General features: G+C 40.8%; 5 protein-coding genes across 7 annotated transcripts; all 5 read right to left on the bottom strand.

The window, feature by feature from the left end:
• Positions 1-19: 19 nt before the first annotated feature.
• LOC124300055 (FAST kinase domain-containing protein 5, mitochondrial-like) lies at positions 20-3,010 on the bottom strand. Of its 2 annotated transcripts, none has more exons than XM_046753689.1 (7): positions 1,816-3,010; positions 1,531-1,713; positions 1,302-1,457; positions 1,004-1,229; positions 837-923; positions 457-753; positions 20-370 (listed from the first exon to the last, which is right to left on the bottom strand). In XM_046753689.1, exons 1-7 carry the CDS (start codon positions 2,838-2,840, stop codon positions 293-295), a joined length of 2,052 nt encoding a protein of 683 aa, XP_046609645.1. In that variant the 5' UTR covers positions 2,841-3,010; the 3' UTR covers positions 20-292. The 2 variants fall into 2 exon arrangements, with proteins under 2 accessions (XP_046609645.1, XP_046609646.1); XM_046753690.1 differs by having other exon boundaries at positions 1,531-1,692.
• LOC124300056 (sugar transporter ERD6-like 4) lies at positions 2,754-20,457 on the bottom strand. The gene is made up of 4 exons (XM_046753691.1): positions 20,273-20,457; positions 19,912-20,174; positions 18,305-19,799; positions 2,754-2,765 (listed from the first exon to the last, which is right to left on the bottom strand). Exons 1-3 carry the CDS (start codon positions 20,352-20,354, stop codon positions 18,696-18,698), a joined length of 1,449 nt encoding a protein of 482 aa, XP_046609647.1. The 5' UTR covers positions 20,355-20,457; the 3' UTR covers positions 2,754-2,765; positions 18,305-18,695.
• LOC124300058 (facilitated trehalose transporter Tret1-like) lies at positions 5,562-8,357 on the bottom strand. Of its 2 annotated transcripts, none has more exons than XM_046753693.1 (3): positions 8,218-8,357; positions 7,877-8,139; positions 5,562-7,682 (listed from the first exon to the last, which is right to left on the bottom strand). In XM_046753693.1, the coding sequence occupies exons 1-3, from the start codon at positions 8,294-8,296 to the stop codon at positions 6,585-6,587; spliced, it is 1,440 nt and encodes a 479-aa protein (XP_046609649.1). In that variant the 5' UTR covers positions 8,297-8,357; the 3' UTR covers positions 5,562-6,584. The 2 variants fall into 2 exon arrangements, with proteins under 2 accessions (XP_046609649.1, XP_046609650.1); XM_046753694.1 differs by having other exon boundaries at positions 8,271-8,356.
• On the bottom strand, positions 9,198-11,500 carry LOC124300057 (facilitated trehalose transporter Tret1-like). The gene is made up of 3 exons (XM_046753692.1): positions 11,357-11,500; positions 10,949-11,217; positions 9,198-10,599 (listed from the first exon to the last, which is right to left on the bottom strand). The coding sequence occupies exons 1-3, from the start codon at positions 11,433-11,435 to the stop codon at positions 9,502-9,504; spliced, it is 1,446 nt and encodes a 481-aa protein (XP_046609648.1). The 5' UTR covers positions 11,436-11,500; the 3' UTR covers positions 9,198-9,501.
• LOC124299608 (uncharacterized) lies at positions 15,658-25,188 on the bottom strand. Its single transcript, XM_046752874.1, has 7 exons — positions 25,053-25,188; positions 23,807-24,069; positions 22,652-23,744; positions 19,912-20,174; positions 18,737-19,799; positions 17,261-17,523; positions 15,658-17,176 (listed from the first exon to the last, which is right to left on the bottom strand). The coding sequence occupies exons 1-7, from the start codon at positions 25,129-25,131 to the stop codon at positions 16,082-16,084; spliced, it is 4,119 nt and encodes a 1,372-aa protein (XP_046608830.1). The 5' UTR covers positions 25,132-25,188; the 3' UTR covers positions 15,658-16,081.
• Between the last annotated feature and the right edge of the window lie 1,918 nt (positions 25,189-27,106).

Genomic DNA, 27,106 nt, shown 5'->3' with positions numbered 1-27,106 from the left:
AGTATGTTGTTTATATTAATTATTTACGAACGAAGTTTATTAAGTGTACGTGATAGACTTTTAAACTTCTTTACATTACTTTATATTTCTCTATATATATATAGATATATATATATATGTATGTAATATATATATATATATGTGTGTGTATATATATACAAATGGCGGCATCGTGCTCCCGGACAAAATTTTGAACACTCAAAGGTGTCTCGATGATGACGGAAGGTGAAAAAAAGAGAAAAAAATTACCCAATAAAATTCGTACCGATACTGATGACGATGAGTGTTCAGATTAGCAGAAAACTTTGCACTGTAGGTATTTGAACTTCTGTTCGTCGTTTTTGAGCTGGCTCCAGTCCTGCCAAAATATCTGTAAAAATAACACAACATTGAAGAAACAGTTATTACACAAAATTAGTACCATTATGAGAATATCGATCTACAGTAGAAACGTACCAAAAAAGGATCGTAGCCGATATATTCAAGCTGCCTCTGCTTAGCGCAAAAATGTCCTAGTACACGGTTAGTATTTTTCGCAAGCGCATTTCGGGTGCCTATCACTACAGCTAACCATTTGGTACCATCTGCGTCGATTTTTGGAGCCCGTTTAACGCTTCCAAAAGGTATCTTTGACAACACCGAGCTGATGGGAACAGGACGCTTCTTGTCGTCCAGGCAAACGATTATGTCTGGGTGGTAGTATTGCGGCAGTACGTGATCTACGTGGACCATTTTCTTCGAGCCTAGGTATTCCTTGGAACAGATGAATACAACATTCACTTTAGACAAGTTGATGACAAGAAAGGTTTGAAAACTGAGTAAAGTGAAGCATGTACCTCGCAGATTCTTATCACATCTAACATCAAGTAATCGGAAAAGTTGAGTTGCAGACCCTTAAAATTCGGCAGAGGGTCCGTCATCATCTGAAAAAATCGAAAACTTCGTACATCGACTTAAGGAACTGGAGACAATGGTTCAGGTTTTGTCTTCCGCGAGCTTTTACCATGGCGATGCTTTCCCGCGAATGCATGTCGAGTCTCGGGCCGCTATAGTCTGGAATTTCAGTCTCGACATCCAAGTCTAGAGCAAATATTTCCCGTCTTATGTTCACGTTCGATCCGTACACTTTTTCGATGTTCTTAGGATCCAGCACTCTGGCTATTAAATTTTTCGGGTGTTTGTTAAGTAAGCTAAGGCTATGCAGGCACTTTGCAAGGCAGTCCGGGTACCTGTATAAAAGTTTTCAATCAGGAATTGGCAATTTTCTTTTTCGTCAAAGAGCACATGAATCGAACACACACCTCTTCATTTCAGGCTCACGTTTAGATGCGTTCAGTTCATCTATGATCGCATTAAGGATGTTCGGTTGCTTTTCGGGAACGTAGTGAAACGAGGAAAGAGCAAAAACTAACGAATTTATATCCTTCATCCTGACCTTGGACATTTCCCTGTAGAATCTAAAAAAATCAAATAGTACAGGTATAGTTAGGCAATAGACTGACGTCATTGCACTGTAATTATCGCGCTCACCTCACTGTGGCGGCATTCAACAATTCTGCATAAAATAAGCTTTTAGTCGCAGCAGCCAATACAACGTGAGACAAGCAGGTCATCGAGAGTCGTGGTATCTGGGGTATCGTGCACTCCAATAATTTGCAGAGGTGCCTGAGGTCATTGTGGTGGATGCTAAAGCTGAAAAACACACGAAACAGACTAGAATCATTTTATTGGACATGAAATTTCTCGAATTTACCTGGCTCTCAAGCTCAAAAATTTACCTCTTTTATTTCACAAGTTCATCGAAAATGAACCTACCGAGTGATTTTGAGCATAGCAGCCAAACTGATGTCCTCGATGACGTCAATTTTTTGAGTCGTTTTCTTAATCATGGTTGTGAGCAGCATACGATCCCTAATCGGAGTCTGGCTTTTGAAGAACCCAAGTGCAATGATGGCTAATTCGTCGACGTCCAAATTGTACACCAAGGGGTTGAGCCTGACTTGAATTTCCTTAAAGTTAACAAGTCCGCTGCGAGCTATGCCGATGTAGAACAAAAGCTGCACTAAATGAGATTGCGAAAGATCCGATACATTGTTGCCGAGGTTGATTATAGCGTGTTTCATGAAATTTGACTTTCGTATCAATCTGAGTCTGTACCAGTGGTCGGAGATCAGAAGGAGCTGTGAATGAGACCAATTTTCGGCTCGAGCCATGCATTCCTGGTCAAGGACTCTGTAAAGATGTGAAAAGTTGGAATCCTGTTCGCTGCATTCTATGAACCAGAGCATGAGCGAGCGGAGGACATGGCTGAGCTGTTCGTCGCTGAATATTTTGCAGTTTGTCGCCAGGGTCAGCATGATGAGCTGGTACTTTTCAGCGTATATGTTCTCGTTGTTCTGAAAGGCGTATTGAGATATTTTCCTGAAGCTCTCGACCAGCTTCGCGATACTCTCGAGCCTCCAATTCGTCCGCGTTAACTTGTCCACCTCGTCCGTAGATATGATTTGGTTTTCAAATCCCTTGGGTGGATAGACAATTGTCGCTTTGTAAGCTTTTCTCTGCTCCAGAATGCGGTGCGCATACCTGTTTTCAACGCTATCCCACTTGGCCTGCGAGTTGTCTGCGTCGCTGTCGCATCCTTCTTCGTACTCGTAAAATATTCTGATCGACGCATCGTTCGCCTTCTTCCAAGCGCTGTAGAACTGCACCTGGGGCAAATTGCAACTGGTTGTACATGCTGCTAAAATCTGTGGGCTCTTCAGATCCTGAGCTGAGTCCAATCTAACCCCAAACTGTCGCAGGAACTTTATTCCCCGATATGACAAAATGAATTTGTGCATTATGAATCCATCTAATTATGCGACCCAAACGCCGGCGTTTTCGACACTAATAGACATAGTATTTATTCACTTTATCTACATTCCCGCAGAGCACGATGCGCTTTAAATACCCGAGAGGTTATGTCCAGTTATGTCATTTCACAGCTGATATTAAACGCTGCGGTCCATGGACTTGTGTTTGCCAATCGTGTTCGACAATAAACGCCAATACGCCAATGGCTTTCAAGTATAAATTAGAAAGCAGCCAATCGTGTGCTTCGATTACTGTTGCGGCAGCCTTCGGTAGAATTAAATTCAACCCACAGAATTCTATATTGAACCAGTGTTATCTATCGATTGGCGTCTCAGTTGTTCGAAAATATTCCGTATGGTGTCGCTAGCAGGTGGCTCAAAAAGTGCCGCAAGTCCCAAATGACGTGCGTCGATTTATGAAATGAATCAGGAAGCTCGGGGCCTCGCGAAAAGTACGGAGAAGAGTGCGTGGTGACGAATATTCACCGATTTCGATTTACAATTATTTTATCATTCATTCTCTTTCGTAGTTTACTTGTAACTGTGTTGTTTACATGGATTCTGGGAGATTGGTGAAATAGGCACGACAAGGTGGTCAAAAATCTTTGAGAATTGAAAATGTAAGTACCTTTGCAGGATTTGTGTGAAAATTGTTTTTCAGCTTCAAACGTTAACCACTTAAGTGGCAAGGCGTCATAATGGCGTCATGAAATAATTCAATGTTTTTGGCGTATCAGTTGAATATTTACTTTTGAAAGTATGTATTTGAAATATATTCGAGGACAAGGAATACGATTATCACCGTAAAAATTTATTTTCTCCGAGCAGTTTTGAGCCCTTGAAGTTGACGAAGTTTTAATCATTTTTCAAAATGGCGTCATAGAACAATCGTCTTCTTTTTTCGCGATGTATTTTTCTGTTGAATAACATTGGTTTGTCGTAGTTTTGAGTCCAAATATACAATTTCAATAAACGCTGGGTAATTTTTCTAATATAAAATATACGTATACTGCACTGTGAAAAAGGTCTTGTTATAATAAGTAAATATATATTTCGGTGACGTTTTTCAAGAATCATTTTTTAACGAGTAATAAATATGCGTGTTGTTACAACTGCAATCGAAATTTTACAGTACTTGAGGCAAATAGAATATTAACCTCTCACTAAAATACGTCTATTAATTATTGAAACATACTTTAAAATTGTGGGAGATAAACCAAGAATGGATTCCATTTTTTTCGTTTGCTAAAAAATTAGCACTAATTGCAAGGAATTTCACACCATTTTGTCCCAAATGAAGATTTATTAAAAGTTGAAAAATCTTGTTGGAAGATTCGAAGTTCATAAACCCACCAATCGCACGTTTCAAGCAAGTTCTCTTTACATTTTGCACGCAATTTGTAGGCCGAGCGGTTGATGTATAATAAAAGCCAGTTCGACAGTGCAACAGTAATGTTATGGAGCTGATATTACAATCTTGGGGCTTATCCGAGCTTCTTCCAACACTCAAATGTTAGTACAGTGTGTTTTTATTCATAAATTCCTGACATGGGTATGCGAAATTATGTTTAACGTTAGGTGCGTGCGATACAAGATTTATTTCCGACCACACAGGGACTTTCGGACGTTCGTCTCACCGATTCGATTCAAACACAGGGTACAATGGGTAATGTTCATGCTGTAATGAATTTTTATTTGTGGATCATAAGTCAAAAATATAAAAGAAAGGGAAATAAATAAACAATTACGGGAAATGGGTGTTGACGATCAGAGAGGAAATTATGCATGTATTTGGGGTCAGTTTGGTTTAAAAATAAACGGTAATTTGATAGTACAACTCCCTAATTTCTAGTCCCTGCACGTCGCAACCCAACAAACGTGGTTTGATCGTTTAAAATAACTATAAGTGGACAGCACAGGTGTATAAGTTAAAAGATATATGAGACAATAGTCGAGTAAGAATTAAACCAATAGTAACAATAACATAAAAACGGACGGTAAAAGTGTGTGTAGATAAAATCGAGCGGAACAATTATTCGAAGTATGTGAAGGGCGAGTGTTTGATGTGTCGTATTTATAATTTTAGGATGGTGTGACTTTCTTTCTTGTTTTAGTTCGTAGTTATTTATTGAATTCGTTACCTGATCAGGATTTGAGCTAATTTCACACTTTATAATTTCCTGACACCTCAATACGCAACTCTTTCCTTCTAAAGTCGTAGGCCTACTAATTTGCCGATCGGCTGATCCGCTGATCCGCTGATCCATCCGACCTTCGGTTCTTACTTTCGTCGATCTAAATATATACATCGTCACAATGCCCCAAGAACGACGTGCGCTTTTTGATCGTTTCACAGTGAGTTGGTTTGCAAAAAGTGACAGCGGATGTATTCGTACTACGGTAACTAAGCAACAAGTACGTAGTTTGACATCACTAAATAGGATTTTCAATAAAACGGATCATTGATTAATTATTAATAAATATTCATCCGGCATCAATATTTAAGTAGTTGAACATTGTGTTCGGTTGTTTTATGTAACAGGATACTGTTTCTAACGAAATAGATGACTCATTAACTATTGACAAATCTTCATTTCACACAAAGAAGTATATGCAAATGCGCGGTAAATATTTATTATACTCAATTATATAATATATAATGTATAAATATATGCAAATATACGATTTGTTAATAGTACATAAGTCCTGTTCACTGTAACAAGACTCTTCCTAGTGTGTAAAATAAATCACATTAACTCGGTAATTTTTTAAATTGCGGATTTGAACTCGAAAATAGTATAATTCAGTGTTTTTCGAAGGAAAAATGCATCCCGAATAAAAAAGATAGTTTGTTCTATGACGCCCTTTGAAAAAACGATTAAAAATTCGTCAACTTTGAGAGTTCAAAAGTGTTTGATTGCGCGGAAAAAAATCACTTTTTATGGTCGTAATCGGATTCGTTGACATCAAATATAATCAAAACCCATGCTTTTAAAAATAAATATCTCTCCGAGACACCAAAAACATTGAATTATTTCATAACGCCATTTCGCGATTTCTGGCACTAATGTCACGGGCGCGCTTGATGTCGTTATGACGCTTTGGCATTTAATCAAGTGGTTAATCACCGATTAAAAAATAGTAAATTTGAGATTAAGTCATATAGGGTACCGGAAACTTTTAGCAAATGGGAACTTTGAGGCAAATTTTTGACAGACAGCCAGTAAGGAGAGTAGTAATCAAAAACTGTACAACTATTTGCAGTTAGTGAAGTAAGTTCTATTGTGAAGATGAAAATAAGGTGCCCTCGTCGTGCTTTCGGAAAAATAAAGGAAAACAAGACCTTGATCTTATCGATTATTCACATATATATCAGATACAAATGATACAACTAGTGAACTAGTATTACAAAAAATTAAACCGCATAGCTAGGCATTGGTTTATTCCAAGGAAATACGTGTCCTATTATGTTCTTATATTCGAAAGTCTTTCAGAGTTTTTATTACTTACTAAAACACAAGGCAAAAATGCATCTTCTCAAATAATTAAAAAAATTATAAAATTCACTGTCAGTCATAACTGCACGTGATTATCCAATCGTCGTCGCAAACAGTCTTTCACATATCAAATCTTCCAAGTGTTTTGCGTTCAGAAAACTATTTAATTTTCATTAGCTTATCAAACGTTGGTTATCGAATAAATTATTTATGAGTTCATTAATCGACGTGTTTATCAGTCGTTGAGTTTCCTTTGAATCTCTAGAAGGGTCTTGCCTTTGGTCTCAGGGAGCAACCACGAGAGGAGGGCGGTACCGAGCCACATTGAGATCGTGAAAATAAAGAATGGTACTGAATGTCCAAAGCCCCAGGACTTGACCATTAGTAAATAATACTTGATGGAAAACATGCTTATGCTACTGCTGAATATTGTTATAATGCAGAGAGCCAGTGCCTTGATGTCAGTGGAAAATATTTCAGTGATTATGACACCGTATGCGACATTGAAACCGGTAGTTAGCACTAAGATAAAAATAAACACGGTGCAGAAAGGGATGACAGCGAATCGTTTAACGTCGATGTTCGTGTGCTCTATGAGATAAAAGTAAGTGGCGATAATCATGAGGCAAATACCGGATAATACTCCCGAGAATAAGACGAGCTGCCTGCGGCCGAATCTGGTGACCGTCCCGAATCCCAACACGTTGCAAACCAATTGAAGTACGGCGAATATCGTCGTACTTGTGGCCGGTTCAACGGGAGAGCCCATATCCTTGAATATAATATGGCCGTAAGTAATGATTTTACCCAGACCGGAGAACTGCATCATTACGGAGAATATGACTATGATGAAAAAGGCTCTTATGTTGCCGCGTATCGTGAAGAGCTGTACGAGAGCATCGCTCCACTTCTTCGGATGTACTTCGCTTCTTGTTTTCTCCGATTTCATCAAAGTCTTTCCCTTCTCGCGGAGGGTAGTTTTGATCTGCTCAAGCTCGTCCGAGACGTCCGGTTTGCCCCGAAGCTTTTCGAGCGCACCTTCGGCCTGATCCTCCTTGCCGACCATCATGAGGAAGTAGGGTGACTCGGGGATGACCCAGAAGGAAATCAGGAGGCAGATTCCCACGGCCATGCAGACGCCTGCCGTGATTCGGAACCCGAGATATGGACCCACCGCGAACATGAAGACATTGCCTATATTGTACGTAATGCTGCCGACGGATGACAGAGGTCCGCGCAAGTGCGACGAGAGAATTTCCCCCTTGTATATTGGAATCGTGTAAAATATTACGCCCGCTGCGAATCCGGCGATTATTCTTGCCGCGATCAGAACCTGCAAGGTCAAGACAGAAATAAAGAAAACTTGCGTTTCCAACGTAAAGTCCATAAGTTGTGTTCGACGCAGCGTCTTCGGCAGATGAAAATCCGACAAAGCTTCCGCATACGCGTTCGGACGATCTTTCTGCTAAATGTCACCATATCCTCTCGGTATAATGTAAAATACATGATAATTCGCGCGATACTGACCCTGGCGTCTTCAGCGATGAGAATTAGACCCCAGCTAACGGTCATTGGGATCATGGAAAGCAGGAGGCTATTTCTTCGGCCAATCCTGTTTATGGTGAGAACGCAGAATATCGGAGAGACTGCGTTGCCGAATGACGGTGCGGCTGACAGGGTCGACACCTCCGGGACACTCAACGAGAACGGCGAATTTGCTGCCTCGAATTCGGTTAAAGTGGGCGAATTCCATCCTAGGACGCTACCGGTGCAGGCTGAGCTGATCGCGCCTGGTAATTATAACACGATTATGAGACAGCTGTAGGAGACCAATTCACTGTAGATTAGACTCGAAGATTATCACACACAGAAAAACGCGCAGAGATATTCCCACTTTTGCGAGCCCTCCGGAGAAGCGTACTTGGTCTTTTTGACATCTTTGGCCATTCCCGTATGGTCTTCGTTAATTCCAATTGCAGAGTATGAATCCCTTCAAGGCAACTCTTCGAGTCACTGTCTGCCTGGTGTTGAAGTATATATGTAGCAACAGCTTGTTTTATGCAGATAGTATTGTGCCGCAGCTGCTGATGAGAAGTACATGTGATAAGATTGTAATGTGTAATTAGCTCTGCTCTCGAAATTTATGGCACGATCATACTGGAATTAATGGATTCCTCATATTTGAATTAGAAAGCATGGTTCAGGGTTCCGGGGACTTCCAAGAGGATTTTGTTTGCTTCGAATCGCGATTTCCGTATCGCAGGTGGATCTTATATTGGAAACAAAAATACGGCGCAGTGACATTTGGTTGCACAATAATGCGTTACTCCAAGTGGGCTATACCACGTTTTGAAAGACTTCTTTCGTTGTATTTTTTCGGTACATCGATTCCTGGCAGCTTCACAGCTTGCATAAAAATTGACCTGAAGCAACTTGCTGACAGCCTGCAGTTCCTGCCGTTATATTAGTTAGCCACGTTCCCACGTTTGTTCCCAAAACTTGTAGTTGCTGGTGAAATGTCCCAGCGCGATGTTATGCAGGCAGATAGAAGACCATAGTTACATTTTAGGCACTTACTTTATGCACGATAGAACATCGGTTGCCTATTCGCTGCCGAAACATCGTTCGTATCACGATTACACCGAAAACTCCCGGTATAAAACTTGATAAAAAATGATAAGTCTTTATGATATCACATTTACGTTAAATAAAGACTTGGAACGAGGCGCGGGGAAGTTCAAGGCAAAAAATATTTTCATGTTTGTTATAAAAGAATCTGTAAGAAAAAATAACTCCTAATTACATTCATGTCGACAGTGAACATTCGAATTTTAATTTCTTATCGCACACTCTTGTTATCTATTCAAAATACTCTTTACATTGTTGAAAAGCAACACACAGCCGATGTCGCCTTATCTGGAATCAACTTGTTTGAATTGCTATAACAGGGATTCCGTTAATAGTCAACCGAACGACGAGTGACGTTTTATAATCATAAAAACTTCAAAGAAATCGATTTCTGTGAAATATTTTTTTAATTATTACTGATGATATTGACGCCAGGTTAAAGCCGACGTATGGCTTACAGTCAGAGCATAAGTGAATTTGCATAAATGGTTGTACTTTCCATGTGAACTTAAGCCTAGCGTTGATCAGGCGTTCAGGATCTTTTGGATCTCGTACAGAGTTTTGCCCTTCGTTTCGGGAAGCAAATACCCAATGCATGCCGTGCTGAGCCACGTCACTATCGCGTATATGAAGAACGGGACCGAATGTCCAAAACCCCAAGACTTGGCCATTAAGAAATAATATTTAGTAGAGACGACTCCCACCGCGCTGCCGAATATCCCGCCGATGCAGGAGGCCAGCACTTTAATATCTGATGAGAATATCTCGGATACTATGATCCCAGGTACCATCAGTATTCCGATGTGCGCCACGAAGATGAAATTATAGATGACGAAGACCGCGAACAAAGCGAACGCGCTTACGTCGACCGTTGTATGTTCCATCAGGAAGAAATACCCGGCGACGATGGTGAGTAAAAATCCTGCCAACACGCCTGCGCCCAATATGAAGGTCCTACGTCCGGCCTTCTCCACGAAAATGGTGCCAACGACAGAAGCAATCAGCTGAAGTAAACTAAAAAATATTGTGGTTATTTGAACATCGATACCAGCGTTCATGTCCGTGAATATTACGTGGCAGTACGCCATGAGTGAACCAAATCCGCAGAAATGCGATAACAACGCGATCAACATTGTGATTATTAACGCTTTGAGGTTTCCACGAATGGTGAAAAGTCGCTTGAGAGTGTTCAGCATCCCCGGTTCCATTTCGTTCTTTTCGGCACCATTGCTACCCAGCAGAGACTTTCCCTTTTCGCGAAGGGTGGCCTTGACCAGTTCAAGCTCGTCCGAGACGTCCGTTTTGCCCCTTAGCTTTTCGAGTGCAGATTCGGCCTGATCCGTCTTGCCGACCATCATGAGGAAGTACGGCGACTCGGGCATGAACCAGAAGGTAATCAGGAAGGTTACTGCTATGGTCATGCAGACGATTCCCGTTGTTCGAATGCCGAGGTACGGGGCCACCGCGAACATGGCGAGCACCCCAAAGTTGTATGCAGCTATAGTTATGCACATCAAGAAACCGCGCAACTCCGTCGAAAAAATTTCCCCGAAGTACACCGGATAGACGCACATCATCAAGCCCATGGAGAAACCAGCCAACACTCTTGCCGCGATGAGTACCTGCGGTATGAGAGAAATGGCGCGTGTAATCTACGTAATGGATGTAAGGATCGGAACGTTTAGCTGAACGAATATTGCAAGAACAAAATATCAATCCCGTTCAAACTTAAATAATTTGGGACTTCTGTCGGTGATTTCGAAATAAAAAAGTTTGAAACAATTTCAAGCGGAATAAGCGTCGTATTTTTAACTTCTTGCATCGAGAAAAATTTCATTTGTTACAGTAACTAGAAAAATTCAGTAAAACAGGTATCGTTAAAAAACACTGTTCGAATATTGTATCTACGTATCTCAAAAAACCGATCTTTTCTCTGCCTCCTTCTCAAAGCATAATTCAATCGAAACTCACATTTATGTGTTCAGCCCCCACAATCAGCGCCCAGCTGAGGACCAGCGGCGCTGCGGAAAGCAGGAAACTGTTCTTCCTTCCGATCCTGTCGATGAGTAAGAGGCTGAATATGGGCGCGGCCATGTGTCCCGTGGATAGCGCGGCTGCCAGCCATGATAACTGGCTAGCCGGGTTCGTGATCTGGATTCGGGAATTCGGGCTCTTGAGCTCGGTGATGGTGGGCGAACTCCATCCTTGCAGATTTCCAATGCAGGATAGTCCGATCCCACCTGCAGACAACAGTTGAGAAAATTAATATCCCTGGTTGATAATTTTGTACGCTTTCGTCAGCGCCAAACAGAATTTTAACTAGGATAGCTGGCGTTCATCGGTCAATTTCGAAGCTTCCCACCAACGCGTTGCACTCACATGAAAAAGTGATGAGGTATTCCCAGGTCCGCGAGCCCTCGGGAGACGCGTATTTTCCTCTTTCGGCGTCTTTTCCCATTTTCGACGGTCTTGTGTTTGAATCGCGGATCCAACCAGTGCTCCAGTTCGCGAAGCGTTCGCAATTTCGTTGTTGAATCAGCCGAAATGCCCGGAGTATTATCTTGAATAATTTGTTTTATCTCCGAAATTTACACAATGTGAAAGACGACATTCTGAAAAAAAATTATAACGTTTACTCGCCCATCAAGCTTAGTGTGTTCTTAATTTTTTACATTTCATTCACTCATTAAAGCACACTGTTTACTTGCTTAGAAGCGGCGCATTAGTTTTCTGGAAGTGAAAATAGCGCTAAACGCAGCAAAACAGAAAGAAAAATAACATTCTGCGGCTTAGAGTAAAGATGATCGAACTAACGTGGATTAATCGTAACTCAATATTAGATGAAATTTGAAATTTTTGACGAAAGAAGTAGATTCAAATATTCTCAAGCCAAGTATAATGAATTCGCAACCAGCCGCAGAATGAGAAAGAAGCGATAAGGTTTTAAAAGTACGAATTGTAGTGCTAATTATCTACAATTACAGACTGCAAATACATCGAACGAAATATTTATATTTGTGCAGAAGTTCATTGTAATCATGTGAAAGAAAAATGCAACTCCTGTTCCTCGCTATCGCAATAATTTGTGCGCTTGTATAATGAACTACACGCATGTGTGTTTGTGTTATCTATATGAATTAAGATTATTATTGGGTGATTTTTGTTTCCATATCTACCTCTCTGACGCGCTGCTCACTGTTGGATTTACGCCACGTGAGCGTTCACGCTACTGTTTCAATTTCGCATATTTTCTAACAAACAACTACGGTCTTAAGGGATACTTTAATTAGGCAAACATGGAAATCCCGATTCAGCAGTATTATCATGATCTCTATAGAAAACAGAGAGACAATCTTGTTTCCGTTTTAAGCTGATAAACAAAAATCGGGTCTCTCAAGAATACGATAAATATTGTTCGAACGGGTTCGCCAATTTCTGTAGTCACGTATTTTGTAGGCAACAAAAATCGCTTCGACCAGATTCCGTATGGCTTTCTGGAGCCAAAGGAATAATGAAAAATTTACTTCATATCTCTGTCTCTGATTTTTGGGTATAAACGAAGTACGAGTCCCTTTGGGAGGTGCGGGATGCCGTCCTTTGAAATTTGTTTGGTATTCACGCTGATAACGAAGCTGTTCAACGGCTATCCGTGCCACCCTTGCATACATATACCTACGTACATAGGCATCGAGAAGCAGATATAGATCGCGGGTCTTTCGTCGTTTCCGAACTTCTCTCCATGGAGCTGACCCAGTTTGTTCGGTTAAACTCCCCGTATTCTTACCGCATAAAGTTGCTCACTCACAGGTTACTTGGCGACAAATAGGAATTACGTGTAATTGTCTTAGTTCAACGTTAGTTTCACCCAACGGTACGAGTGCCTTTCGTTAACCGAATTTATTCCTTTACCGCCCGAACAAACCCTGCACATGCGAAGTTCGAACATCACTCTTGCCCTAATTTTTCGCTCTCTTCAAGATCTTCCGGCTGCTGCAGCAAATGTTTCTCTTGCCTTATGGGCGTAATGGTTTTTACCATACTCAAGCTAAACAGGGAACGGTCACGGAATGGCACAGAGCGGTTTCAACAAAGAGATTCTGACATATTATAGGCAAGAATAAAGAGACCCGCGTTTGGACGATTTACTGAACAGCCATTTGTTTGCGAGAAGAAATAAAATTGGAAACTTGTTTTCGATATATTTCGAAAAATGTTCTATTTTTCTGAGAGTCTTCTCAAAACGTGCTGGTAATTTCTTTCAACTTCTTAATGTTATCTTCATATTTTACACCCAATGTAGGTACCACAGATATTTAAGGAACAAACTATAATATCTGCTTGTCCTATAGGATACAAGCATTTGTATTCGTAGTGATTGCAACAACACAACGGGCACAAAATAATAATCATTGACTGAAGATGCAATCTTGTCGGCAAAATGTCCTAATCGATATTGTGCAAATTTATCTGTACAGAAATAATTTTGCATTTTCATTTCGAACAACGTCAAGTTTTCAATGTTTTTTTTCCTCAGCAAGAAATGTCCATTCGGTGAAACGTTGGAACGCGGGTCTCTTTATTTGGGCCCGAGAGTGTTTAAAAATTTTATTTACAGAAATCAGCTCGTTCCATTGCGTAACCTCTCCTCGTTAGCAACAATATCTGGAAACAATTGTCGAGCCTGTTCTAATATCTCATGCGATGGTACGACTATTATGGACAGAATCGATGATTATCGATAGAGTTTCCCTCAAATAAATATGCGAATAAATTTTTGAAATTTTCTAACAACGTTGAATGGAAATAGAACGAACGACTCACTCATTTTTAGTGCGCGAAAATTTATCCTATATAAATTCCAGTTATTCAAAATTGGCTGCGATTCAAGAGTACATGTAGACACGTGTCTTGAATAGTCTACAGGTTAAGAAAATTTCACGATTTGTCTTTATATAACGGCAAAATAGTGTTTAATATTACCAGCGTTTCGCTGATTATGCGCTACTTGAGCAAAGCTCATTTTTGCACACTTTATACCGCTCGTTCAAAATTAGGTATTTTATTCGAACACATCCCTGTTTGATTTTCCTTCGAACAATCTACAATCGCGTTCTGGTACTGATTCGTGTAACATGCATTCTCCGTCAGCGTCTTTCCCACGCAGGCACGTGCAGCATAAATATGGCGAAGAATTGGACGGTGCTGCAGGTGAATCGGCTGCGTGCAATTAGAGTCAAATTACTCAATCCGATGGTAATCCGTTGATTTATGAGCACGGATGTTGTACCTGCCTCATAGAGTTCTGGTGGCGGTATGCTTCGCGATCACGCCAACCACGGGCATAAATATCTCGCGGATCGTACATCGCTACATTCAGCACCGTGCTTCCCGTGTGTTATCATTTCTTACGGACTGCGAACACGCCACACGGTGCAGGAGAATTTGAAAACGGAATTTTTACTCTCAGCCTTGGGTATACATCGCGGACATATTTCATACGGTCTTATTTAGTGTCGTTCTGGGATGTGTCAAACGACGGTCCAACAGCTGGCACCAATTAATCTTCAACGATCGGTTGACCGCTCGTCTTCTACGCCATTTTGGTCACGTTATCGCACGAGAACATAACGAAAGATAGAAATTCAAAGTAGCGAATACCCTGAAACATCCAAAATGCTGATTTGTGTAAAGGAGGAGTATGTCGTTCGAGGCAGTTGCAGCGTGGGGACAAAAGTGACCCCGAAGTTGCGGCCGGAGCCGCGGTTTGAGATTGAGTAGGAGATTAATTCGCGATATAAAGTGAGATAAGTGGTCCGTGTCGGGGTCTGCAGATCGTAAGTACCACGGGGGCGATATCTAGGATCGCAAAACTAATTTCAGCCTCTAATGGTTCTGCCAATAGCAATTTCTGCAAGACTGAATAGCGTTTCTCAGCTGTTAAGTCGGGAAACTTTTATACTATACGCTCTAGCCGAGTTTGCGCTCGACGGATTTAGAGCTTCGCGGGCCTATTCCGTTGATGCATTTATTTCAGGGCAATAAATGGGGAAAATTTTTGCTCCCTCTGCTTTCTTCGCACTGTACTTTTCGCCTCTTTTTTAACAGACTTCGGCCGCGCTCCGTGTATAAAGAACAACCCGGAAATGGCGAGGCGAGCTATAAAAGTAGCACAGGGCCGTCGGAACGCTTAGCGTTCTGTTTTACGGCGTCACGTTTCGCCGAGTTATGGGTTAACTAGCTTGGGAAGCCCGGAGCACTCGAAACTATATATCCCTGCTCGCTGTTTTGATCGAGAGGTTTCTAGTGGGCTGAGGTTTTCGGTGAAAACGATGCTTGCTTCCCGTTCCATGCTCGAGATAGCACTCATCCTCCAGCAATATCTCCGCCATCTCCAACCGCTGTTCCGAACTTCGACCTTTCTCTCCGCTCTGCGGATTTCGCCGCGCGCCTACGCAGCGGAAGACCGAATACCTCGAAAATAACGCAAAGCGATGTCGTACTCTATGGGAATTCACAGCGTGCTTTCAGACCGCACGAACCTATGGCTCGTGGTTAACATCGACGATGAATTTTGAAATTCCTTTCGCTATTTCAGCTGTCATAGCAGATGAGCGAGTCGAGGGAAGGGAGGAAACAGGAGAGATACTTGGAAGAGGACTCAGGTATTAAGAAAATAAAAATAGTGAGGCGAATAGGCTTCAAGTTTATTGAAAGTAAAAACCAAGTCAACTCGCAAGGAGAGTGACATGTCTCTCGATCATGGATTTTGCTTAAACTTCCAGGGCTGTTTCCTTGACCTGAGATATTGAGTTTGCACTGATGTGTAATTTCATCTGTTATTAGGCCTCTTTTCACTCCGGTCACAATTGCTTGTATTAACAATTTGACGAATGGAATGGCGTAGTTCTGTTTCAAATATTAATTCACATTGCCCATCGATGTCGTTTCAATCATAGGATATCATACATTCCAGCGTGAACGAATATATTATTTCAGATCGATCGTGAATTTAGTATAATTACGAACTCCGAGGTACAGCTGATACATTGTAAAGCGAGGAAACCTGCTTCGGCCACTGTTATTTGTTGTCATTCATCGGGTGAATTAAGCGTTCAGTTTCTTTTGGATTTCTAAGAAAGTCTTGCCTTTCGTTTCGGGAAGCAGACGCACGAGAGGTATTAAGCAGATGATTGTCATCAACGCGTAAATGAAAAATGGCACTGACTGACCCAGATCCAAAGTCTTATAAATGAACATGTAGGCTTTGAGAGAAATAAATGCCATCATTCCACCTAACATGGAGTACAAGCAGGAGGCGAGTGATTTGACGTCAGTGGCGAATATCTCGGATATTATGATCCCGGGAACAGTGATGGCACTGACGTTCACAGCCATCACGTAGATGAAGACAGTGCCGAACGGGATTATATAGTATGGCTTCATGTCCAGTCCCATGTGATCCAAGAGAAAAAAGTAACCGGCGATTACAAGAAGAGAAAATGAGCTTATTGCGGCTGAGATAAAGAGTATTGGCCTGCGCCCGATCCTATTGACGATGGCTATAGTTACGATGCCGCTGATTACTTGAATAACACCAAACAATGTAACGCTATTTTTCACATCCATCTTAGAACCCATGTCCGTGAAAATATAGTTACAGTAGTTTGTTAACCCCGAAATTCCAGAGAAGTGCACCATTATCGACAATGTCATCGAAATACCGAACGCCTTGATATTCCCACGAATTGTGAAAAGTTGCCGAAACGCATTCAATTTTTTCGAAGAAACACTTTTCTCACGTACGTTTGTTTCTCGCAAAGTCTTTCCCTTATGCTCGATCGTGGCTTTGATCAGTGCAATCTCATCCGTCACGTCCGTTTTCCCGCGAAGTTTTTCGAGGGCTGCTTCAGCTGCCTCAATCTTGCCAACTTTGACGAGAAAGTACGGGGACTCCGGGGCAAACCAGAAACTAACGAAGAAGGCTATAGTCAAAATAAGGCCGATCAATGCCGAGATTTGAATTCCAAAGTATGGTCCGGTTGCGAGAATGAAGAGCATCCCAACGTTGTACATGACTATTGTGATGGTGCCCTGCGTGCCGCGTAAATGTTTCGATAAAACTTCACCGGTGTACATGGGAATCACGCACATCGATAGACCCACCCCGAATCCACTTATTATCCTTGCCACAATTAAGACCTGGCGCACAAAAATTGCTATTTATTATTAGCTCGTGACTAAAATAGATTGCCACGTTATTGACAGTGGACTGGAAATACTCACCGTAATATTTTTGGCCAGTAGAATCACCATCCAGCTTACGGCTATTGGAATCGCAGAAATCAGTATACCAGTTCTACTGCCGATACTGCCGAATATGAATATGCCGAATGGAGGTGCTATTGATTGACCTATCGCCATTGATGCCCCCAAAGTGGATTCCTGTTCATCTGTTATTTGGAATGTCGAATTTCGAGCCCTGAGTTCCACCACGCTGGGCGCATTCCATCCCATCATTTGGCCAAAGACGAAAGCCAACGTCGCAACTGCAAGAAAGGTATACATAGAGTGGTTGAGTACATGTTTATAAATTGGTTTCTGACGTAATGTGGAACAAAAATGAATGAATGCTACTCACTGAAAGCACAAATGATGTATTCCCAGATGTGCGAGCCCTCTGGAGAGGCGTACTTTCCTTTCTCGGAATCCTTGCCCATCGTGTGTTGTCGTTAGCAATATTCTGAGATGAAGTAAATTTTTTGAAGACCTAACCAATTACTATTGCGTCCCTCACCTCGGTCGGCAGGAGTATTCCATTGTGGTTATTACGTAGTGGTGATAAGATCAAGTTGTGTATTTTGGAATTTACTAAGAATTTATGAGATGGCACCTGTGGATGTACGTGCCACTCCTTAGATCTTGCGTTTTGTCCATTAATTCGTAATGTATATATCACCGGTGAATGACGTAGTATTCTTATTGTTTGGAAATGAAACTTATGTGAACAAGCCTACGGAATTACTTTCATTACACCACCGAGTGCTAGCCACATAGCGCCTTCTAATCTAGTTGTCGATCAGAAAATGAAATCAGTATCATTACGAGGACGTGATCAGTAAATCCAGCATATTTTGATTAATAAAATCGCATATTATAGGTTTCTAGGACCACCACGTGTACTTTATTCTGTGTCATACATGTGTGGTTTGCACAGCGTGCTCATATCACGGCCTTGGGAGAGAATGACAAGGGGAAAAATGTGAATATGGTTTTCAAATCATGAATGTTCTTATTTTTTTTTTGCATACAAATTTTATATGTGTGTACAGGACTTTTTACGCTCGTGCTATTATCTCATTTATACGTATTTCGGACTGACTTGTGGAAACAGAACATGACTCTTCACTATCGATGATAACGGTGCTTTATTTCAGATGTTATCAGCGTAGGCACATGTCTCTTTCTTATTTGTTACGCTTATCCTTCATTTCACACAGCGTCAGAGCGTACGAATGGTTTACATTCTTGCGGTTCAACGATCAAACACTAGTGCAGGATGTTCAACCAGAAATTCAGCAATTAATCACGGTATAGTTTCACTCATCAAGTTCACTTACAGTCTTATAATCTTATAATAACACGATAACTTACAAACAATTTCAACTTTGAACGATCGGGAGCACCAGCTTCATATCTATGACTCATTCATGATTATTTGTTATTTGTTAAGTATTCTCTGTATCTCCAAGAAAGTCTTGCCTTTCGTTTCGGGTAGCAACATCATGATGGCCATCGTGCTGAACCAAGTAGTGATGGTAAAGACAAAGAAAGGCACAGAGTTGCCTAATCCCCAGATTTCCGAAGTCTGTTTGTAAAACATCATCGCAGCGGAACCGAGTAGGCCGCCCATCGAGATGATTATATTGCTCACCAGCGTTTTAACTTCAGAAGCAATTGTCTCGCTCATGAGGATCGTCTGCAGTGGTACCAGACCGATGCTCAACACGATTATGTTGACGTACATCGCGCAAACGGCCAAAGTTGAATACGGAGAGGAGTCTATTCCAGTGTATTCCATCAGGAAATAGTACACAGTGATGATCATGAGGCAAGCGCCGCTTAGAACCCCTGAAATACCGATCAGAGGCCTGCGCCCGACTCTGTCTATCACGAAGGCCGTGAAGACATTGGAAACGAGTTGACACGCACTGAGAATGATCGTCGACGTATAGGAGGAAATCTTAGAGTGCATCGCATCGAATAGAAACGTGCAAAATATCATGATAACGATGTAACCACCGAACTCCATCCATGTCATAACCAAGAAGTTGATAAAAAATGCTTTTCGGTTACCAGGTACAGTCACGATTTGCTTGATTTGCTCGAAGATGCCAAATGTCTTTGGTGCCCTTGGCTCGTTGCCCTTATTCAGCTTCTTCGCACCTTTGTCCATATCGGTGACGGTATTCTTTATCAGATCCAGTTCCTCTGTCACGTCCGATTTACCGCGAAGCTTTTCCAGAACGACCTCGGCTTCCGCGATCCTGCCAACCATTGCAAGAAAGTACGGGGACTCGGGGATGAACAGGATACACATCGCGGCCAAGGTGATCAAAGTCAGGGATATATAAGCTACCATTCGTACGGACAGGTACGGTACCACAACGAAGGTGAATAGTATGCCAGCGTTCATCGTCACACTGCAGACCATTCCTATTGCTCCGCGAATTTTCACTGAAGCTACTTCCCCGAGGTACATAGGTGCGATGCCCAGAATCATGCCCATCGCGAAACCACTGATGAATCTCGCCACGATTAGAATCTGCAATGGTAGTGGAATGATTTACATCTCGAGTTTCTCTCGTCATCGAAATTCCTATACTATAAGGGCCCAATTGCGACAGAGTACAGAGGCAGGTGAAAAGATGTCTCACATTAACGGTTTGAGCGATTGCAATCAACCCCCAGTTGGTGCTCGTTACTGCGATGGCAATTAGAAGAGACTTTTTCTTGCCAAGCTTGTCAGTGATCAGTACGGTGAGTGTAGGAGCAAACATGTAACCGAAACCCATTGCGGCTGATATATTAGATACGTCCGAACCATTGATGGTTATTGGAGAGCCCGGTTTCTGAAGCATGTTTAGGGTCGGTGCATTCCATCCTGGCACAAATCCAATGGCAAAAAATAACATGGCGCCTATCGACAGAGAATATCACATTTATAATAAGTTGACGGATATGTCTTCGGACAGGTTAAATTCGGGTCAATGCGGATTGTTCTTATACGTGACCTACAAGATGCGGTTGAGAAGTACTCCCAGATTGGTGACCCCTCAGGAGTTGAGTATCTCCCTCTGTCCGAGTCCCTGCTCATCATGGAAATTAGCGTGATATTGGTTTGGTTCGGCGCAAGGTCTCCGATTTTCTTCGTTCAAGAAACTATTTGACACTCGTTGACGATATTCTGTTATTATATACGCAAAACGTATCTACATTCGTGCGGCAAGTTCCATCTGATAAGACTAGCCAGATGTGTAATTAAGAATTGAAGATCACTTTATGATGTGCTGAGAAGAAATTTTTACGTTTTACCCGTTTACCAGTATTTGTCTCACGTTACGTAAAATATTGTGGTTTTTGTGGATTGTGTTAGTCACTTTTTACATTGTTCTGTCTGACTTGCAAATCTTGCTGTAGCAATTATACAGAAGACAATCCTAATTATAATATTTGCAGCCCATCGACACTGTATCTAAATACCATTGTATTGTACGTTCTATAAACTAGGAATTTATTTATATATTATTTTATTTTAAACAGAGTCAGATTGATTTCCCCCATTTTTTCACACTTTCTTCTTTCTTCATCGATTCGTGCAGTATACTAAGTAAGAAGGATCAGGGTTATCCTCTTAAAAATTTGATGGGACGATCGAATCTCAAAGTTATTGAAATATATCGAGCGCATTGTTGGCATTTTAATGGTTCTTCTGATTGGTCGGTGTGTGGTCTGTCAGTTTGACACTTGACGCGCCGTTATGCTCATGCATCTTTATATGACCCAAAATTGTAAATAATAATGACAGTCATTATCCTATCATAAAAAGTTGAAGAAAGCTTACAAGCTGAAAACAAATGCCAATGATACACTAATTCCAAAGAAATCACACATTTTGAGATGCCGTACACGATAATGGTTATAACCACACAAATTAAAGAACAAGACGGCTTTTTTATATAGTTGCCTTGATGACGTTGTACCGAACTATGACAGAATGGACGTGAGCGCAACAGTGCCGACAAATTGTCATATCTAGTTCTATGTTAAGCAGTAGATGGACATTTTTTTACAACTGCCGTCTACTTCATGGGAAATTTTACAATATTATTGGCATTTTGCTATGGTTTGTGTGCTTTTTCTGCAATTTTGCTCGAGTATACCTCCTTCGAGCCTCCTCGGATTGCCGTGATTTCTTAGCGTGAAAGAATATTTTGTTGTGTATTTTTTGACAGAGACTATTTGATCATGTCACGTCTGATAAGTTATATTTTCAGTCCTCATTTTTGAAATTATTTCTAAGTTAACCCAAGACGAGTGTACTCCGCGTGTTCATTATGCCTATCCCTGTTCGATCTCTGCTCTGCGCGTGTCGTGTCAAAACGTTATCATTCGAAATTAAAAGATGGTCGTTTCGTCGGCATAACGAAATGTTTTATGATCTTTGCAGGGAAAAATAATGCACAACTAATTATGCTACTGTGGTAGTTTCTGCTGTAACGAATCCACTATTTTGGATAAGCGAAATTTTCAACGATCCCCTTGAAATTAGGGGTGATTTGTACATTACCAGCAGAATTTCGCGCGATGAAGCTTACCCTAATACAATGAAACAAGATTGTTCGGCTGCATCTGAGCTGCAACCCAGAAATATTGTAATTCATTTAACGACTCATGAATTTAAATTTGGAGATATAACATTTTGTTTTCAATTCGATGATAATATCAAAAATGGTCTGACTAATTTGGAAAACGCGTTAATAAATTTATTTACAAATCTTACTTCGGGTATGATTAGCTTGATAATGAATTTTGGATTTTTTGATTCTCACTCAACAGATCATTTTTTGAAGCTGTGTTGCGACGGCGAAATTGTTTTTCTGCAGTCATTGATTCTATACAATCACTTTACTTATTATCAAAAAACAGTATTTCCGCGAGTAACTAAAATTTAGGTATATTATCAGAAAATAAAAAATGATAAATGTATAAGCAACCTAGGTTTTGTTTTATAATTTATCCAGGTATTCAGAGGGTAGAGCTATATGTACAAGAGGTAATCATATAATTTTTCGTTTAACACGTATTTTCGAGATTACGTGATGGAAGAGTTCTTCAGCACGCCGTCAAACGTCTATGCCGTAGTTTGGCGTATAAACCTTTTCAGTTTTTCATATTTGTGAAAGTACATGTCGGAAAGTCATTCGATGTTCGACAGTGAACGATCGTTAGATTATTACTTTGCACAAAATATCACGAAAGTGAATATTCTTGACCTTATCTGCACCAAAATGTCTACGCTCCGACAATCCCGACTTAAATTTGTCGATACTATAAATGAAGACAAAAGCTGCAAGCTGTTGCGGTATCCGTTGAAGCTACAGCTATTGCCATATCAGGCGGCCAGGTTTGTTTGGATCTCGAGGAAGGTTCGGCCTTTCGTTTCAGGAAGTAGTTTTAGTATGAATGCTGTGGAGAACCAGATGCATAAGGCAAAAACAGTGAAGGGTACCGAGTGACCGAAGTTCCAGACCGTTGCAATCATGAGGTAGTACTTTAAAGTGATGGCCGCCAGCAATCCACTGCCAACACCTAGCAAGGAGGTTGCAATTGCCTTGATATCGGTGTCGAGCGTTTCGGACTGTACGACTAACGTTACTGGCAGTATACCAATGCTCAAAGTACCCATTCCAGCTAGCAAGGCGCAGAAAGGGATCATCGAGTACGAAACAACGTCCATGTGACCGTACTCCATGAGCCAGAAGTAGACACCGACAATAAGGAAGCAAGTGCCACTAATTATGCCCGAGATAAAGATGAGAGGCCTCCGACCAATTCTGTCAACGATGAACACAGCCAGAAAGGTGCTGATGAACTGGAGGATACCAAGTATGATATAGCATACGTGACCGGGGATGGCAGTTTTCATGTCCGCGAATATTATCTGCCCGTATACCAATATGGCCGTACATCCACCAAAATGCGATACAAATATAAATAGAAAGTTAATTATGAGTGCTTTCAAATTTTTCGACACTGTGACGAGCTGCTTAAGGGCGTTGATTACATTTAGGTTTGGCTTATTTCTTCTTCTTTCCCACCCCTTCCCAGCGTTATTCTCGAAACCGATGGTTTTCTTGATCAGGTTCATCTCTTCCGAGACATCCGTCTTACCGCGAAGCTTCTCCAGGGTGCGCTCTGCTTGCTTCATCTTACCAACCATCACAAGAAAGTACGGGGACTCTGGAACGAACCACAAGCCGCCCAAAGCGGCAATACCGAAGCTCAATGTCACGTAAGCCGTAGTTTTTAATGACAGATACGGCCCGATAATGGACATGAACAGTGTCCCGCCGGATATCGTTGTGCTTATGGTGATTCCTATCGCCCCTCGTAACTTGGGTGACGCAATTTCACCGAGATACATCGGTACAACGGCCGTCCCGAAGCCAAGGGAAATACCACCGAAAAATCTTCCCAACAAGATTACCTGTTGGAAAGAAACGAGGTTGGTTTGACAGTGAAAATTGTCGCAGTGTGAGCATGACTTACCGAAGAATCTTTGGCAACTATGATGAGCCCGAAGCAGATCAACATTGGGAGACCAGAAGCCAGCAGGCTGATTCTTCGGCCAAGTCTGTCAGTCGTCAGAATGATTATTGCGGGCGCCAGCATGTGACCTATAGCAGTTAAGGCTGACATAGTAGACGCATCCTCGTCACTGAGGGTGATTGGCGAATCGGGCTTCCTCAGTATGGCCAAGCTCGGTGAACTCCAACCGCATATGCAACCGATACAAAATGTAAGGAGGGCACCTGTAATCAGCGAATACGTTATTGCTTTAACAATAAGTGGGTTTGTAATCAATTCAGACGTACGAAATGTAACAGGCAATAGGCCGGAATCACGGGAATCTAAATGTAGCGCCATTAGTCCCAATGTGCGACGCTCATTCGCTAGGTGCGAATGAACAGCAAAGAGATAAGAGAACTGCTGACAACTCGACAATATCCTTTGGTTGACGAACACGAAAATTGATAGATCTCAGTACATACTTGCCGAATTTGTGCAAATCCACGGGTCTTTCCGCAAATTCAATATTCAGTATTATTAAAAGATTTAAACTACGTAGTCTGTGACGATAACAAAACTGTTCAGCCAAATCTACGAACCCTGCGGGGATTTTAATAATGAAAAATTTAACAAAACAACGGGAAGATGATTCAAGATTTGTGAACCGTGGAAGCCCTGAATCAGTGACAATTACATAAAGCTGACATAAGCTAAGTTACCACGATCTTGTTACATTTATACACATTTTTAGTCAATAATATTTATACATTGATTTTATTTATACATAGTTTAATACTAACTTCAGTATCGAATGAACGGTGACGTATGAATGTTATTGTGATTGAAATATTGCTACAGTTTCCTAGAATAAAGAAAAGCGATCAACAATCTCGTTTGTAAGTCAGTTGACGGACTTTATTCATTTTTTCCCTGTATGTAAAATAAAAATCTTGGGCCTTAATAAACCAATCCGTTACAAATATAAAGATGATCGTAAGTCGGCTTTTTTCGTAAAGAAAACAGCATTCTATCCGAAACCATTCTTTTAATCGGTTTTTATTCGGAATTACACTGACTTGTGCGCGCGTATAATGGTATTGTTCAAGAGCTACTGTAATTTGCATACTTCGTCGTACATATCATAAAACCGTTTTACTCCTTTGAAAAAATACATTTGTAGCCCACCCTGCTACACGAAAGTGAAATTTTAGTGTTCTTCACTCACATCCCACGGTCGATAGGTACTCCCACGTAGCCGAGCCTTCGGGATTGGTGTATTTGCCTCTGTTCGAAGTGTCTCCCATTTTGTCCGGTTGAATTTGGACTTTTCACACAAGAGCTATCTACCCGTCGCAGAAAATTTCGAGCAACTGTTACGAATCGGCGAAAGAGTCTCATTATATACAAATGAATTTGATGCGTGATAGTGCGATAAAATCTGCTTGTATAGTTAGGAATTAGTCAAGATTTTGTAAGCTGTTGTTGAGTGCGGCAAAGATCGGTATGTATGTCACAATATCTCGAATTTTTTATATCTCGTGGTTCTTCAGTGAATTTTTTTAACCTAGTTCTATCGCAAAATGAATTGATGGATGAAAAAATATGGAAATTGAAACATGCGTTAAAGTTAACCATGTACAAATAATTCGGTTAAATTTATGTGATTTGTGCGATATTTTACAGCTTTTAAAATGTATTCTTACGGCATATTACTTTTTCATCGTGTTCAATCACTCAGCACGTAATAATTGGCGGTTGGATGTCGACGAAACCATCTTTAGAGTAAAAAAAATTATCGAAACAATATTTTCGACGTTTATTATGGTTCAAATGATTTTTGTGAACCAAATAATAAATAAATAAGTTACAGAGATTGGGATTTTTGAGTAGAGTACGAGTAGAGTAGAGTCAGCACTACTCTTTAACTCCATCTTAATTGTAATTTACTTACCATCAGTTGATTGGAGCTATCACGTAAAGTGGTAGCGGTGTAAAGGTGTCATGCAAATCTTTCAGAAAAGGGATAATCGAATCCTCTCAGTTGGACTGGGTTCTGATTAATACAAAGATTTGGAAACTAATCTGTACTGAATCAGAAATACAAATACGGATTTGTTCAATAACACAAGTTCCGTTACACGGGGCGGTAAAATTAGGAGCGACATGCTTGGAGGGCATAAAATCCGACCTATTTTTAAGAGTTTTTTTTTACGGAAAATGAAAACACAGCAATTTGAGTTTGAGGGCTTTATTATTTATAGTTTCAATAACGTATTAGAATTTTTTGACTGTTAATTAATAACAAAATGGCGGCATATAAGTAGCGAACGACCACATTTTTAATTAGGTGACGCAGATTCCTTGGATAATTTTTATCCGATAAACTTGAAATGTTAACACAATCTTTAAACTTGTTTATCGATTCGAACTCGTAGCTAGATTTCTTTTTCAATAATTTTTTGGTCATAATTCTATGGATTACAATTTTTTTTTTAATATTTGGGCTCCGTGCTCAAACCCAAAAAGGTGTTTTGAACTCGGAAAAATTTCTCCATCTGTGACAAGTTACCACAAAACGCCCTCGAATTAGGAGTCGTTCGCTACTTATATGCGCCGCGCCGCCATTTTGTAATTAATTTCGTCACGAAAATTAAAAATTATCCGGATACAGTAACAATGTATTAGTGTGGACTCATTGGCTCAAAATGACACATTTTTAACTTCACCACTTCGAAGTTCAGATATCTGCGTAACAATTCTGCCTGTGACGCATAAACCAGTCACTTTACACAACTTTAGAGCCTTAGACGACATTAATTGTGGGTAGTATAAAAAAAAAAAATAACACTACGAGCTAGCGCCAAACGTAGATAATATATCATGCCGCTCGTGACATCCAGTCTTCATTAGTTTTTAAATAAAATATTGATGACTGGAAAAAATCTCGAAAAAATATGCTTCTGTATCTTGTGTCTTGAACGGTGCTTAAACAACGGCAGGTAGATCATAACTTGACGTGACCTCTTTTGTGGAGCATCAAATGTATACGGTCGGTCTCTCTGACCCATTTTAATACGATTGCGCTTTCACATAATCAAAGTAAATGTTGAAAGGATTAACTTCGAGTTTTTTAAGATTTTTTCGACGCATGATTTCTTCAGAACTCATCCAACAAATTGATTTTTCGCACCTATATAGCTTAAAACCTGGAGGACATATGAAAAATGTTCCTTCACAAAAATTTTAGGTTCTCTTATGAACTTCTCGAGAGTAATTTTT

This window comes from Neodiprion virginianus, chromosome 3, assembly GCF_021901495.1.
Source record: "Neodiprion virginianus isolate iyNeoVirg1 chromosome 3, iyNeoVirg1.1, whole genome shotgun sequence".
NCBI lineage: Eukaryota > Metazoa > Arthropoda > Insecta > Hymenoptera > Diprionidae > Neodiprion > Neodiprion virginianus.
This window is presented reverse-complemented; position numbering and strand designations above follow the sequence as displayed.

What these genes read in the sequence shown, in the direction of transcription:
- LOC124300058 (XM_046753693.1), bottom strand. Translation starts at nt 8,296, where the DNA reads ATGGCCAAAGATGTCAAAAAGACCAAGTACGCTTCTCCGGAGGGCTCG. An exon ending in ATATCTCTGCGCGTTTTTCT is followed by an intron (nt 8,140 to 8,217) that starts GTGTGTGATAAT and finishes TATAATTACCAG; the next exon opens with GCGCGATCAGCTCAGCCTGC. An exon ending in TCATCGCTGAAGACGCCAGG is followed by an intron (nt 7,683 to 7,876) that starts GTCAGTATCGCG and finishes TTGACCTTGCAG; the next exon opens with GTTCTGATCGCGGCAAGAAT.
- LOC124300055 (XM_046753689.1), bottom strand. Translation starts at nt 2,840, where the DNA reads ATGCACAAATTCATTTTGTCATATCGGGGAATAAAGTTCCTGCGACAG. An exon ending in GCTATGCTCAAAATCACTCG is followed by an intron (nt 1,714 to 1,815) that starts GTAGGTTCATTT and finishes AAATGATTCTAG; the next exon opens with TCTGTTTCGTGTGTTTTTCA. An exon ending in CGCGGGAAAGCATCGCCATG is followed by an intron (nt 924 to 1,003) that starts GTAAAAGCTCGC and finishes CGATTTTTTCAG; the next exon opens with ATGATGACGGACCCTCTGCC.
- LOC124300056 (XM_046753691.1), bottom strand. Translation starts at nt 20,354, where the DNA reads ATGATGAGCAGGGACTCGGACAGAGGGAGATACTCAACTCCTGAGGGG. An exon ending in GTACTTCTCAACCGCATCTT is followed by an intron (nt 20,175 to 20,272) that starts GTAGGTCACGTA and finishes CTCTGTCGATAG; the next exon opens with GCGCCATGTTATTTTTTGCC. An exon ending in CAATCGCTCAAACCGTTAAT is followed by an intron (nt 19,800 to 19,911) that starts GTGAGACATCTT and finishes CTACCATTGCAG; the next exon opens with ATTCTAATCGTGGCGAGATT.
- LOC124300057 (XM_046753692.1), bottom strand. Translation starts at nt 11,435, where the DNA reads ATGGGAAAAGACGCCGAAAGAGGAAAATACGCGTCTCCCGAGGGCTCG. An exon ending in ATACCTCATCACTTTTTCAT is followed by an intron (nt 11,218 to 11,356) that starts GTGAGTGCAACG and finishes TGTTGTCTGCAG; the next exon opens with GTGGGATCGGACTATCCTGC. An exon ending in TGGGGGCTGAACACATAAAT is followed by an intron (nt 10,600 to 10,948) that starts GTGAGTTTCGAT and finishes CTCATACCGCAG; the next exon opens with GTACTCATCGCGGCAAGAGT.
- LOC124299608 (XM_046752874.1), bottom strand. Translation starts at nt 25,131, where the DNA reads ATGGGAGACACTTCGAACAGAGGCAAATACACCAATCCCGAAGGCTCG. An exon ending in TAGTTGCCAAAGATTCTTCG is followed by an intron (nt 23,745 to 23,806) that starts GTAAGTCATGCT and finishes TCTTTCCAACAG; the next exon opens with GTAATCTTGTTGGGAAGATT. An exon ending in CCAAACAAACCTGGCCGCCT is followed by an intron (nt 20,175 to 22,651) that starts GATATGGCAATA and finishes CTCTGTCGATAG; the next exon opens with GCGCCATGTTATTTTTTGCC.